This window comes from Jaculus jaculus, chromosome 18, assembly GCF_020740685.1.
Source record: "Jaculus jaculus isolate mJacJac1 chromosome 18, mJacJac1.mat.Y.cur, whole genome shotgun sequence".
Lineage (NCBI taxonomy): Eukaryota > Metazoa > Chordata > Mammalia > Rodentia > Dipodidae > Jaculus > Jaculus jaculus.
In genome coordinates, this window is record NC_059119.1 from 58,589,488 (window position 1) to 58,603,301 (window position 13,814).

At 39.4% G+C, this 13,814-nt stretch overlaps 1 protein-coding gene across 5 annotated transcripts in view; it reads right to left on the reverse strand.

The window, feature by feature from the left end:
• Positions 1–9,205: 9,205 nt before the first annotated feature.
• The window catches only part of LOC101606968 (WD repeat containing planar cell polarity effector), a 262,683-nt gene continuing 258,074 nt past the window's right edge, over positions 9,206–13,814 (reverse strand). For all 5 annotated transcript variants that reach the window (XM_045137784.1, XM_045137783.1, XM_045137782.1 and 2 more), the window contains one exon: positions 9,206–9,758. In XM_045137784.1, the coding sequence (XP_044993719.1) occupies positions 9,708–9,758 (51 nt within the window). In that variant the 3' untranslated portion in view covers positions 9,206–9,707. The remainder of the gene's footprint in view (positions 9,759–13,814) is intronic.

The following is a 13,814-nucleotide window of genomic DNA, read 5'->3' on the forward strand; positions in this document are numbered from 1 at the left end:
TTCTTCATTGATCTGTCTGTCTATTGATGAGAGTGAGGTACTGAATTTACTCATAAGTATTGTGTTTGGATCAATCTGTACCTTCATTCCAGCAGTGTTTGTTTTAGGACACTGGCCACACCACCATTCTGTGCATGTCTGCTGAGAGTTGTGATGTCCTTGTGATGATTGAATAGAATAGCTACCCTAAGTCAATGTGGAGTGACATCATTTATCTCTTGTGACTAATTTCATTTTTAAACCCATTTTTTCATATGCTATGATTGTCATCTTTGCTTTTTTTTCTAGTTACATTAGCTTCAAATAGCCTTTCCTATCCTTGTACCCTAAAGTTGTGTTTGTATTTGTAAGTGAAGTACATTTTCTGGAGGAAACAAGTAAATGGTTACTGTATTTTTATCCAACCTGCTACACTATGTCTTTTGATTGGAGAATTGAGAACATTAATATTCAAATTTATAATCCTAATTTGCCTATTTGCCATTCCAGTATTGCTTGTTTGTTTGTTTATTCATTTATTTTGTGGTTGTTTTTACCTTTCTTTTCTGTGTGTAGAATTCCTTCAAGTGCTAGTTTAATTGTAACAAATTACTTTGTCTTGTTTCTTTACCATGGAACAATGTTCTCCTTCAATTATTGAAGGATATATTTCTTGAGTACAATAAATCAGTTGGCCATTGTCTTTGAGAACTTGAATATATAGTTCCACGCCTTCTTGATTTTCAGTTTCTTTTGAGAACCCAGCTGTGATTTTAATGGGTTTGCCTTTACACTTGACTTTGTACTTCTCTTGCAGCTTGCAATATACTTTATTTGTTCTACTTAGTTTTTTAACTATAATACAATGTAGGGAGTTTTCTCTTCTGGTCCAGTCTATTGGGTCTTTTAAATACCTCCTCTGTCTGGAATGTTATTTCTGGATTAAAGAACTTTTATGATATGATTTTATTGAATGTATTTTTTTATGTCTCTAGTTTGAAATTGTTGTTCAATGCTTATGATTCATAGGTTTGTTCTTCTAATGATGTCTCATTGATCTTTCATTTGTTTCTACTTTCTTACTATTATATCTTTGTCATTGTCTGAATGTTATAATTCATCTACCTCACTTTCAGTTCCTAACACACTTTTACTTGACCCATTTTAATTGTGAGCCTTTCCGTTGAATTTTTTTTTTCTTTTTGGAGGTAGGGTCTCACTCTAGCCCAGGTTGATCTGGAATTCACTATGTAGTCTCAGAGTGGCCTTGAATTCATGACAATCCTCCTACCTCTGCCTCCCTAGTACTGGGATCAAAGGCATGTGCCACCACTCTCGGCTCCATTGAATTCTAATAGTCTTATGTAGTCCAGGCTGGCCTTGAACTGAGGATGATCTTGAACGTATGGTTCTACTTCCTCCACTCTTCGCCTGTGCTACAATTACAGGCGTATGTCATTGCACTCGTTCTTTGTGATGCAGGGGCTCTAATCCAAGACTCTGTACATGGTAGGCAAGTGCTGTATCAACTGAGCTACAAGCCCTTCCCTGTGTGTTTTATTTAACTTGCTGATATTTTCCTTTCCAGTATTTCAATTTGATCTTTTCAGTATTTCTTGTTATTGGATTCCACATTCATATCATGCATATACTTCCTTGTTACATTCAGTTATGTGCTCTTTGGGTTGGAGAGGTTGCTTAGTGTTTAAGGCACTTGTCTGCAAAGCTTGAGGACCCAGGTTCAGCTCCCTAGGACCCACATAAGCCAGATGCACAAGATGGTGCATGTGTGCGGAGTTTGTTTGTGGTGGTTAGAGGCCCTGGATGTCCATTCTCTCTCTATCTGCCTCTTCCCCCCTTCTCCAAATAAATAATAAATAAATAAAATATTTTAAAAATCAATTATGTCCTCTTTGATTTCATTGAATGTTCTTACAAACATTAGTTTGAATACTTTGGGTTTTCATTTAATTCACTCATTGAAAGCTATTACTATGGGATTAGTAATTTTAGGACTCATGTTGCTTTATTTATTCATCTTTCTTGTGCTTCTCTATTGTGTCATGTACATGTGTGTTTAGGTCAATGATTAGGGGAGGAAAGTGTTCATTTCAGCTTGCAGTTCCAGAGTCAGCCATGTCAGGGAAAGCAAGGCTAGAGCAGAAAGCAAGGAGGGTCACGGGGCCACATCAGCAGGAACTGGGCAGTATCTCAGCAGTTAGACCTTCAGCCTGTTGCTCGGGGCAGCAGGCTTAATCCCAGCAGTACTAAGAGTAGACTACAAACTGCAGAAGCAACTATAACTGAAAACCCAGGACTAATCAATATAAATTGTGATCTAAAAAATTGCCTCTTCAACTCCAGCACTTTTTGGGAAGAAAAGAAACATGTATTCACTAAGAAAATTATTTCTGAAATTATGAATATAAAGGAAATAAGTAGAGTAAAACTAACAATTAATATTAGGATGACTGAAAAAATAGAGGGGAAAGTAACAAAAGGAGAGAACAATAAAGACAAGGGGAGGTGATTAGGCAGCTTTGGCTTAATTTAAAGTGAAAAGAGAAATAAGTAAAGAGATGGGATCAGACAAGCTAAAATAATCCAGGTAGGCCCCCAACTCCAGGCATCTGTATTCTTCTTGGGAAAAGCATATTACAAAAGAATTAAAAAGAAAGTAGAAAGAGCAGGACAAAGTTGGTCCACTGAATTACAGGGACATATAAAAGTAAAGAAAAGTGAGCTGGATTGGAATTGTATCAGTTACTTTCTCATTTGCTGGGGCAGAATTCCTGACCAGAAGTAGCTTTGGAAGTAGAGTTTACTTAGGTTTGTAGTTCTGAAGGGAAGAGTACGTCGTGGAGGAGAAAGCCTGGCAGGAGGAGGGATCCAGAGTCGTGTCGTTACACCGGCAGGGACGAGGTAAAGAGTGGTCAGTGTTAAATACTCAGCCAACTTCCTCCTTTATCTGGTCCAGGAGCCTAGCCTGCTGGACGGGGATGGGGTGGTGATGCCCATAGGGTTGATATGGTAGGCACTCCTCCCTGAACTAATCTAATCTAGAAAATCCCTCACAGACATGATCAGAGATGTGTTTCTGTGGTGATACTAAATCATGTCAAGTTTACAATTACAAATTATACATCACAGGGAAGCAGCCTCTTGCCTGGTCACTGCTGCAGGCCCTGAATCTAGGAAGTTCTTTCCAGGAAAAAAATTTTGGATATCAGTAATACCTCTGGGTAGTCCTTTAAGAGCCCCCTCTAGGTTGGGTCATAGAAGTTGTTCCTACCTCTGAATGATGCTTTGCAGGTCAGACTGTGGAAGCCTGTAATATCGCTGAATGATTGGGGTAGGAGTGGCCTCGTTCATACATGTATATAGAGCCTGAACTTCTCTGGTCTACTCCAGACTATGTAGACCAGATTTCCCCCTTGCCAAACACCATGTGGTCCAGTGTTACTCCCCCTCCTCCTCTCCCTCCACAAAAGCTTAGTATACTCTTTCTCTGGGTTCCCTCAGTTTGTGGACCAGGAAGATGCTTTTGCTTTTAGGTTCACTAAGATGATGACTTGATAGAGGTCTTCAAAAAATGGTTTCTTGGAATGGGGAGATAGCTTCGTGGTTAAAGGTGCTTATTTACAAAGCCTACTCTTTGGGATTTGATTCCCCAGTACCCACAAAAAGTCAGATGTACCAAGTGGCACATATGTCTGGAGTTCATTTGCAGTGTCAGGAGGCCTTGGAATACCCATACTCTCTCAAATAAATTAATGAATAAATATATAAGTGGATAAAGATAAAAATAAAAAATAGCTTCTTAATCCTGCTAGCTAGAGTACCAAATGCTCAGAAGAGTGGCTTTCTCAACCCTTCCTCTTTCTTCATTTAGCTTCGCTTCTTAGTTTTTGTCTCCCACCTCACCCGTTTTTCTAAAATGTATGTTACTGGGCTGGAGAGATGGCTTGATGGTTAAGGCGCTTCCCTGGGAAGCCTAAGGACTCAGGCTCGATTCCCCAGGACTCATGTAAGCCAGATGCACAAGGGGCACATGCATCTGGAGTTCATTTGCAGTGGCTGGAGGCCCTGGTGTGCCCATTCTCTCTCTCTCTTAATAAAAAAAGGCTTTTTAAAAAAAAAATGTAGGTTACTGAAAACACAGTGTAGGTTTTCTTAGATAATTTCTTTGTTTTAAGCCATAGTTTAGACCCTTTTCAGTTAAACACCTTGCTAGGAGAATATTCCCAAATCGAGTTTGGTTGCTCTGGAAAGGACCCCGCCTCCTGTCCTGCTTTGCACTTTCCTTTTTGACACTGAAACTAGTGTTTCACCATCACTCGCTTCTTGGGATAGCGGTAATCCAACTACCACCCCACCCCATTTATTTTCCAGAGATTCAAGCAGCCATGCATGGGTGTAGTCTGCCATCTTCTGGAACTTTGATTTGTATTTATAGTGTCTCTTTTGGAACATAAACATTTAATTGCATTGAAATCCAGTGTGTGAACTCTTTTGTTTTACATTGATGTCTGTGACTCATTTTAACTTAATTTTTGTGACAGTTTATAATTAATGTGTACAGATTTTATTTTATTTTTGCATGTGGATGTCTATTTGTTCCAACACAATTTGTTGAAAAGGCTTATATTTTGCCCCTTGTGTTACCTTTGACCCTTTATCAAAGAAATATTAACTACATACAGCCACTCTATTTCTGTACCATTGACGAATACGGCTTCTCTTTCTCCAGTAACAGCATGTTGTGATTATCACAGCTTTCCAGCAAGTCTTGAAGTGGCAGTGTTAGCTCTCTGGCAGAGTTGTTACCTCACCCCTGGCAGTGTGTTGAATTTCAGGTCTTGCAGCCTTGTTACAATAGCATATGAATTACAAGTGTTTTCTTACATCTCATCAATTCGTTTGGAATTTCTCATGACTTAAAAAAAGAAACTAAAAATAAAATTATGAAGTAGGGTTATAGTTCTAGATTATTAGTATGTAAGGATAGTCTTAGCAAAACTTAGCTTTTTCTGGTGTTACTTCAGAAGTTAGATCTCAAGGAATTTCTTCTAGAGCCCTCAACATCATATTAATATAAAATTAAAGGTTACACTTTTTAAATTTTTGTTTGAGACACAGAGAGACAGGTGATAGCTAGCTAGCTAGCTAAATAGGTAGATAGATGGATGGATGGATGGACGGACAGACAGACACAGAGAGATTGAGTATGGGCATGTCAGGGTCTCCTGCCATTGCAAATGAACTCCAGACACATGCACCACTTTGTTCAACTGGCTTTACATGGGTACTGGGGAATTTCCTGAACTTGTGGAGACTTGCATTGTGCCCTTATATGTGATCTGTTTCAGAGATAATTCCATGAGCTCTGAGAATGATGTATAGTCTGCAGAGATAGGGTGGAGTGTTCTGTAACATCCATTTGACCTGTGGTGGTGTTTAGCTACATTGTTTCTCTGTTTACATGATGGTTATTGATGCTACTGGGTATTAAAGTCTACTTTGCACTTTATTCCTGATCTAATTTTTAGTAGATCTTGCCTTATAAAATTTGATGCACACATATTAATATTGTAATATCTTATTTTTTAATTATTTTATTACTTTTGATTACTTTGACTTAAAGTCAGATTTTAGTATAGCCACACCTGCTTGTTTGCCTACTTTAAGAAATCAAGCTCACCTACCAGCTTAATGTTTAGAAAAAAGAAATCAGTATATTTTAATCCATAAAAATCTTCACAGGAATTCATGCAGAATTTTGTAAGCACCATGTGTGTAAAGATAATGTTACTTATTTTCTTAACAGCACTTGGGATTTAATTCAGGACCCTGTGTGTGTTAGGTGTATACTCTTACCATGGAGCTGTATAGCCATCCCAGTAATGTGACTTAGAAAAACAAAGCATTGACTCAGTCCAAATATAAGAGTGTGATTTAAATAAACTTAGGAAACTTCTTCAGAGGACTATGATGCAGCCATTAAAAATGGTGCTCACGCCAGGTGTTGTGGCACCTGTGTGTCACACCAGCACTTGAGGGGCAGAGGGAGGAGGACCAGGAGGTGACGGTCAGCCTGGGCTGCATGAGACTGTCTCCAAAGAACATTTTTACGGTGTCCTACCTTTCCCTTGTGTTTGAACTTGTTATTAATTTTGACTTCCTGGTTTATCTCCTCTACCTTGTCCTTGAGCTCTGATAGTCTGTCCTCCACTTGATCTATTCTCTTTTTGAGCTTTTCTTGAAGGCCTTTTAAATGAGTTATTTCATTTTTTTAAATTTTTTAATTTTTTTTTCTTGTTTGTTTTTATTTATTTGAGAGTGAAAGAGGCAGATGGAGAGAGAGAGAATGGGCGCGCCAGGGCCTCCAGCCACTGCAAACAAACTCCAGACGCATGCGTCCCCTTGTGCATCTGGCTAACGTGGGACTCGAGCCTCGAACCAAGGTCTTAGGCTTCGCAAGCAAGTGCTTAATGGCTAAGCCATCTCTCCAGCCCATTATTTCCTGTTTGTTTTCTATTGTTTTTTTTTTCTAGCATTTCCATATCTTGATTGAATTCCATTTTCATTTCGTGGTTTGACTCTTACTGTCTCTTGAAAGTAATTTCTGCATTTGGTCATGTCTTCATTGAGTTTATGCCACTGGCCATTGAGTTCTTTCTTTTGTTGTTTTGTTGATTTTTATATATTTCATTCATTTATGTATTGAGATTTTTAGTTTCTTCCATTTTATTTAGCTGTTTACTGAGTTATTTTTGTTGATTCTCTTCCATTTCATTCAGCTGTCCTTTTAACTCCTCTTTGAGTATTTCTTGCTCTTCTTGTAGATTTTGTTCCATTTTATATATATGTTTGGAGTTTCCTCCCAGTCTCTATGGGAGGCTTCTATCATGGGCCTAGGCATTTTGCGTGGGTATATTTTGCTTTGTGTCTTGTGTTGTTTGTTTTGCACTGGGGTTTGTCTGTCTTGAGATAGTCCTCTTGCCATGCTCAGAATGCAGCTCTTGTGGAGCCTGTGTTGAGTGGTCTGGTCAGCCTTGATCAAGGTGAGTGTGGATGGCAGTCTATCCGCGGGTCTGTGCTTGGAGCACTTGAATCGGAGTAGCCTCTTCTCTTGGGTCAGCCTCCAGCTCTGGGTGAGACCTGCTCACCTGGGCTCTGGTTTTACAGAGCTACTCACCGCGCAGGACTCGGGAGTGTGGTCAGCTCTGGGATCCCTGCTGGGGGCAGTAGTGGAGAGGAAATTCCTGCACAGTGTGGCTGACTTGTAATTCTGGCAAGTGGGAGGTCAGGTACCCATGTGGGGAAAAGAGGAAGCTTGTCTGGCACTACTCACTGCCTGGGGCTTGGGAGCGTGATCAGCTCCCGGCTCCCCTATTAGTATTTTTGTTCTTAAGTATTTCTTATCCTAAGTTGAGTTATAGGAGTTCTTTTTGTATTCTAGGTATTAATGTCATAATTTGAAAATATTCTTCCATTTATAGCTTGTCTTTTCATGCCAGTGATAGTCATATGATGTACATACATGAATCCAGTGTATCTATTTTTATATTTGTTGCCGTGTTATGTCAAGAGATCCTTACCAGATTTAATGTAACTGATAATTTCCACATATTTTTAATGGGTTTTTATAATTTTAGGCCCTTGATCCATTTTGAGTTAGAGGGGTGAGAATGGGCATGCCAGGGCCTCCAGCCACTGCAAACGATTTTCAGACGCATATGCCACCATGTGCATCTGGCTTACATGGGACCTGGGTCTTTAGTCTTCAGAATCAGACTCCACTGTTCAGTTATTGGACAGAGTATGTTGAGGAAATATAAGGTAATAGGTCTTGGGAGGGATAGTTAACTGAGTACAGACGTATGATGACTGATCTTCATTGTCAGCTTGGCTGATTCAGCATCTCGTAGGTTTGATGAGATAGGCCTCTGGTGGTCTGTGAGGGAGGTTCCACAAAGGACAAACCAGGGTGAGAATACACGCTCTAACTATGCGTGACACTAACCTATGAGCTGGGGACCGTGACAGGATGAAAGGGCAAGGGGGTATGGAGAGCAAGCTAGTATCTTCTTTCTTCTGCTTGCCACATCCTCCCTGGCATTGATAGGCTGACGCCTCTGAAGCCATGAGCCCAAGTCGGTTCCTGCCTGCAGTTGTTTCAGGTATTGTGGTCCTGCAAGAGGACTGCTACCGAAAGAGCTAGCCTAACAAGGTGTGTGCACAAATGTCTTCTGACTTTCCCCTTTCTGTATTTGAAGATAAGAACTTTGCATCTTTTTCTTGAGAATTGCAACTCTTGCTTTAAAGATATATCATGAATGTTATCATTTTGCAAAAAAAAAAAAAAAAATTAGCTCTCTAGCCTCTGGCCTTTCCAACCTGTCTTAGTTCATGGGATTTATTGTGAAAATTATTTCTGAGAAGTTTGGAGACTTAGATAAAGTGAGACCGACTAGGAAGTCCCTTCCTGCTCAAGGAATACTCTTACCTCTTCCTGTTTTCTTATGATACAGATAAATGCTGGCTTGATTTATCAGAAAAGATTGCTGGCTTTGTATTGACTCTTGGAAATCGGGTTCTATTCTCTGTGGATGGTGCAGAGGAAGTGTTGTTTGCTAGAAGATCGCCATCTGAGTGTCTTCTCACTTCTGCATCTATGTAAAGTTGAAGCTTGATTTTGCCCACCTTCCCATGTCCTGTCTTCTGGTAGAGGCATAGATTAATAGGAAGCAGAATGGAAAATCTGAAGTATAAAAGTGTCTGGTTTACTTTTAATTATGTGTACTTTTTTCAAAAGATGTCATTATAGACTCCTGTGATGATTTGACTCAGGTGTCCCTGTAAATTTAGGTTCTGAATTCTAGGTTCCCAGCTGATGGAGATTTGGGAACTAGCGTCTCTTGGAGGTGGTGTATTGCTATGGGTGGACTTAGGGGTGTCACAGCCAGTGTCCCCTTGCTGTTATCCACCCTCTCTACTCATGTCATCATTTTCCCTGTCATGACAGAGCGTCCTCTCAAGCTGCTCTTGGTTGGGTGATTTCTGCCAGCAGTGTAAACCTTACTGCCACAGCATCCAAATGTGAAATTTATTACCTGCTAATGAGTGATTGGCAAATGGTCTGAGATTTTTGCCCTGCTCTGCAGTTAAAGTTAAAGAACTATAGTTTCATGGACACTGCTAGAAAACATTAAGGCTCTTGGGGTTAGAGACAGAGGATGATTTATTGCAGATATAGTAGCCAGAGCATCAGAACTTTTTTCATTAGCACTTTGTTTTTGCAATTATTCATGACACTAGTGTACTCTTGAGTTGTTTCAATAGAGAAGCTCACATCTCTCCTAGGAAGCATTAAGTCCCATAGCAATAGCATCTGTGCCCTGAGGGGAAGTCACTTGTTAATAACAAAGATCTCAAAGACCCATGGAGAAATTTCTACATACTGTAGGTCTGGGTTAAAAGTTTTGCCTAATATTTTATTTTTGTAGTATAATTTATTAATGTAAATAAGACTAGAGGAAAAATTAAAAATAGTAGAGAAAACAAAGTATAAAGCTTTTTTTTTTGGTAATTATTCAAATAAATAGGCTAATGACCTTTATTTAGGATCATTTCACTGTTGTATGTTGCATATGTCATCTTTTAGTAAAATACATACAGGGAAACTATAATGGAATCAGGCCATGTAGAGGTTACTTTGTTATAATTTATACCAAACCAAAATGAACCATTTTAAGAGAACCACCATCTCCAACATCCTGCAAATAAGGAGATAAAAAATAATTAAAATCATGTTTAAACAGTAAAAAACAGACTTAATTTAGTAAGAATGAAATTGTTTAAAATGTTCAAGGTTTATATAAAGCATGGAACTGCATATTTACCTTAATAAGTTATTGATATGTATTCATAAAAACCAGTCCAAGAAGGAAGATGTTGGTTGAAACTTGGAAGTGCTCAGGTAATGATAGATAAAATACTGTGTCCTCTAAAGGTTTCTCTAGAACATGCACCTTTTGGTGTGTGCACCATTCCCACAGGCAAAGGCAGCTTCGGGTGCCCTCCTCGACCGCTCTCTGCCTTAGCTTCTTGAGGCTGAACCTGAACTTGCCTGTTTTTCTTTTCTTATTAGACTGGCTGACAGGAATCAACTCTTATCCAGTAAACACTTACCTACTAAGTCTGGTCCCCAGACTGAACATGGCAGTTTCCACATGTGTACACATATGTTCTGTTCACAATCCCCTCCCATGGCCTTCTTGTGATGAGTAGCCCTCTCACTGAACTCTTCCTTTTATTTTGATGTAGGGTCTCACTCTGTCCCAGGCTGACCTAGGTCAGCCTGTTTGCCTCTACCTCCCCCCTCCCCATGCTGGGATGAAAGGCATGTGCGCTCATACCCATGCCTGGCTTTGACTTTTTGTCTGTCTTCATCATCTAGGGTTAATGGTGACGGGCTAATACTGTGCACGTCCAGATCCCCACCGCATTTCACAGCATGTTCCTGTTCCGTGAGCTTGGTCAGATGTAGCAGACACGTGTGTCATGAAGCACGAGCTCCCAGTGATCACTTACTCGTAGCATTTTGACAAGCACTGAGTTTCTCCAACAACTACTGCTGTCTGTGTAAAGAAGCTTCTCTGACCAAAGGAGAGAGCAGCCTGTCTACGGGCTTATGTCTAAGAAATTGGAGGCACAGAGCATGCACGTGTAGGCAACAACAGTGCTAGCTTCCCTATAGGGCCTGTGCACTCCAAGCTGTAGGCTTTTGACTAGGTTTTCTGTACTAAGCACCAATCTTGTGTATTTTTAAAGACTAGGTGTTTAGTAGAGCCTCTCGAGGCAATGGACCATAAAACAGAAACGACTACTGGCCCTGGTAATTGCATTTGATGAAGGTAAAAAGAGACAGCAATGAGAAACACTGTTTTCAAATTTCATCTCGTCCAGGCTGACCTGGAATGCACTATGTACTCTCGGGGTGGCCTCGAACTCACCATGATCCTCCTATTTTTGCCTCCCGAGTGCTGGGATTAAAGGTGTGCACCACAGCACACGGGATTTTAATATTAAACGATTATTTTTGTTGTTGTTTTCTAAGGTAGGGTCTCAGTCTAGCTCAGGCTGACCTGGAATTCACTCTGTAGTCTCAGGGTGGCCTCAAACTCTTGCGATCCTCCTACCTCTGCCTCCCGGGTGCTGGGATTAAAGGCGTGAGCCACTACGCCCGGCTTATTAATGGATTCTTAAAAGTAAGGGTGAGGGATTCTATTTGAAAAATAACAAATACAAAGGGGACAGTTTTTGAAAATTTGAAGACAGCCTACTTAGGGTTGAGCTGACAAAGGTAGAGTAGGAATAAGAGCTGTTACAGGGTCATGTAATCCTGGAGATGCTGTTCTTCAAGTTTCGGTAAAAATGTATTTTACAATAATTTAGGGTAGAAGTGTGACTTAGCAGTAGAATGCTTTAGTCTAGCATGTGCTAGGAATGCACACACACAGAGGGAGAGGAATGATTGTCTTAAAATTCTTTTCACTAAGAAACGCATTTCAAGAAAAGCTTTGCATTATTCAAAGAAGTTTATAGCTGTTAAGTAGGAGAAAATTGTATATATGTATGTATGTGCCTATGGATGTTGAAGTATACAGAATTAAAAACAAAAATCTGGAAAAACAGATAGCAAGAAGAATGAGTAATTTAATACTGCCTCAGGCTGGTGTGTGTGCTGGCAAGTTTAGTGGTTTTTAAGTAGCTTTCAAGTTAAAACAAAATATTATAAGTGCTGTCATTTTAAAAACATAAGCTCTAACCCATGGCTTATACAACACCATACCAAAGTCTTGGTTTCTACATGATTAGAATGGTTACTGAGGAACAAGAGCTGTGCTCCTGCTTCCTAAACTACAGAGGCTGTTGGCAAATTATTTTATTTTCCTACTATCTAGATATATTTGGTTGCTGGAAGGTCAAACTGCTTATCCAAGAAGTGTTATGCATTTAGCCATTTCCTTTCTCTCTCTAAACCTGTCTTTTCGTTCTTTTTGTTTGTTTGTTTGTTTGTTTTTTTGAGATAGGATTTCACTCTAGCCCAGGCTGGCCTCAAACTCCTGGCAATCCTCCTACCTCAGCCTTCCAAGTGAATGTTGGGATTAAAGGTGTGTGCCAGTCCTTCTTTATCTCTTTTTCTTTGCAGTGGTCCCAGGATTTAAAAATAAAATAAACTCTTCCTTTGACATTTTTGCTTTAGAATCTATCGCTTTTGTAAAAGATTTACTTTAGACATTTCCATGCTAAATAATCTCTGCTTGTAACCTATTTATCTTAGATGTATTTTAAAAATATTTTCTTTTTATTATTAGAGAGAATGAGCAGGCCACCTTGTGCATCTTGCTTACTTGGGTTCTAGGGAATCAAACCTGGATCCTTCGGCTTCGTAGGCAGACACCTTAACCTCTAAGCCATTTCTCCAACCCAGAGTATGTTTTGAAGGTTAACAAAATACAGTATTTTATATCTGGTTAAGTAACATTATTAAAAGTAAAGAATTAAATAAAATTTACTCAGGGCTGGAGGGATTGCTCAGCGGTCAAGGCACTTGCTGGGAAGCGAAAGGACCCTCCAGGACCCACAAAAAGCTGGGGACGCATGTGATTGGAGTTCATTTGCAGTGGCTGGAGGCCCTGGCGCTCCCATTCTCTGTCTCTGCTTGCAAATAAATAAAATAAAAATAAAATTATTTCAAGCATAGCTGAAATGTATATGTAATTCTTTTAAAAAATATTTATTTTACTGCAGGGAGAGAATGGGCATGCAAGTGTCTCTAGCCATTGCAAATGAACTCCAGATGCATGTGCTACCTTGTGCATCTGGCTTTACATGGGTACTGTGGAATTGAACTTGGGTCATAATAAGACTTGGGAGACAAGTGCTATACTTGCTGAGCTATCTCTGCAGCCTTGCTACAGTTCTTTATATATATATTTTTGTCTCTGGACATTTTTGGATGTTTATCAAATACAATAGCTTTACTTAAACATTCCTGTTTTAATTAAGCTTATGTTGTTTTTAATTTTTTTTAAAGTAAATAACCCTATGTTGGACATTCTTACATATTTTTTCCTGTTATAAAACTGTACACATAGAATTATTTGAGTAAAACATGAAATTTTAGCCCTTGGTAAATTCTGTTACTTTATCTTTACTAGTTTGGGGGGAGGTAATTTTGATTGGTAATGGGAAGTTGTAGTTTGAAGGGAGGCTGATCTTGATTTTATTAAGTGTTGAAACTTTGCTTACCCTTGACTGATTGAAAGTACATGTTAATTCCTGTAGCAATTCACAGCAGCAAGGGGCTTTCCCCAGTTCCTCACTGGATTTCCTCATGGGCTTGAGTGCTTGTGCCGCACCCTGCTGCTGTTACCTAAGGCTAGGTGATCCCAGGTCACTTTCTGTTCAGTGTGCTCAGACTTAACTAAGCAAATTCACCAGGCAAGTTAAGGTTTGTTTTGCTATAAATGAGATTTTAGTCTGTTGTTCACTTACTATAGTTTGTTTTTCTTTAAGTGATCATGCCATTATATGGATTAGGTTTCCTCGGTGTCACTAATGGTATATTATAAAGTTTCTTATTTAACAATACGTTCCAGAAGGCGAATGTTTTTAGAGCTACAAGAAACCTTAAAAGTCCCTAATGTTTCATCTTATACCTGGGCAGACTGGGGCTCATTGCAAGTACCAGGGACACTTGTTTAGTGATAGGGTTAGGATAAGAATTAAGCTCTTATTTCTTTGTGAAATTCTCTTTATTCTTC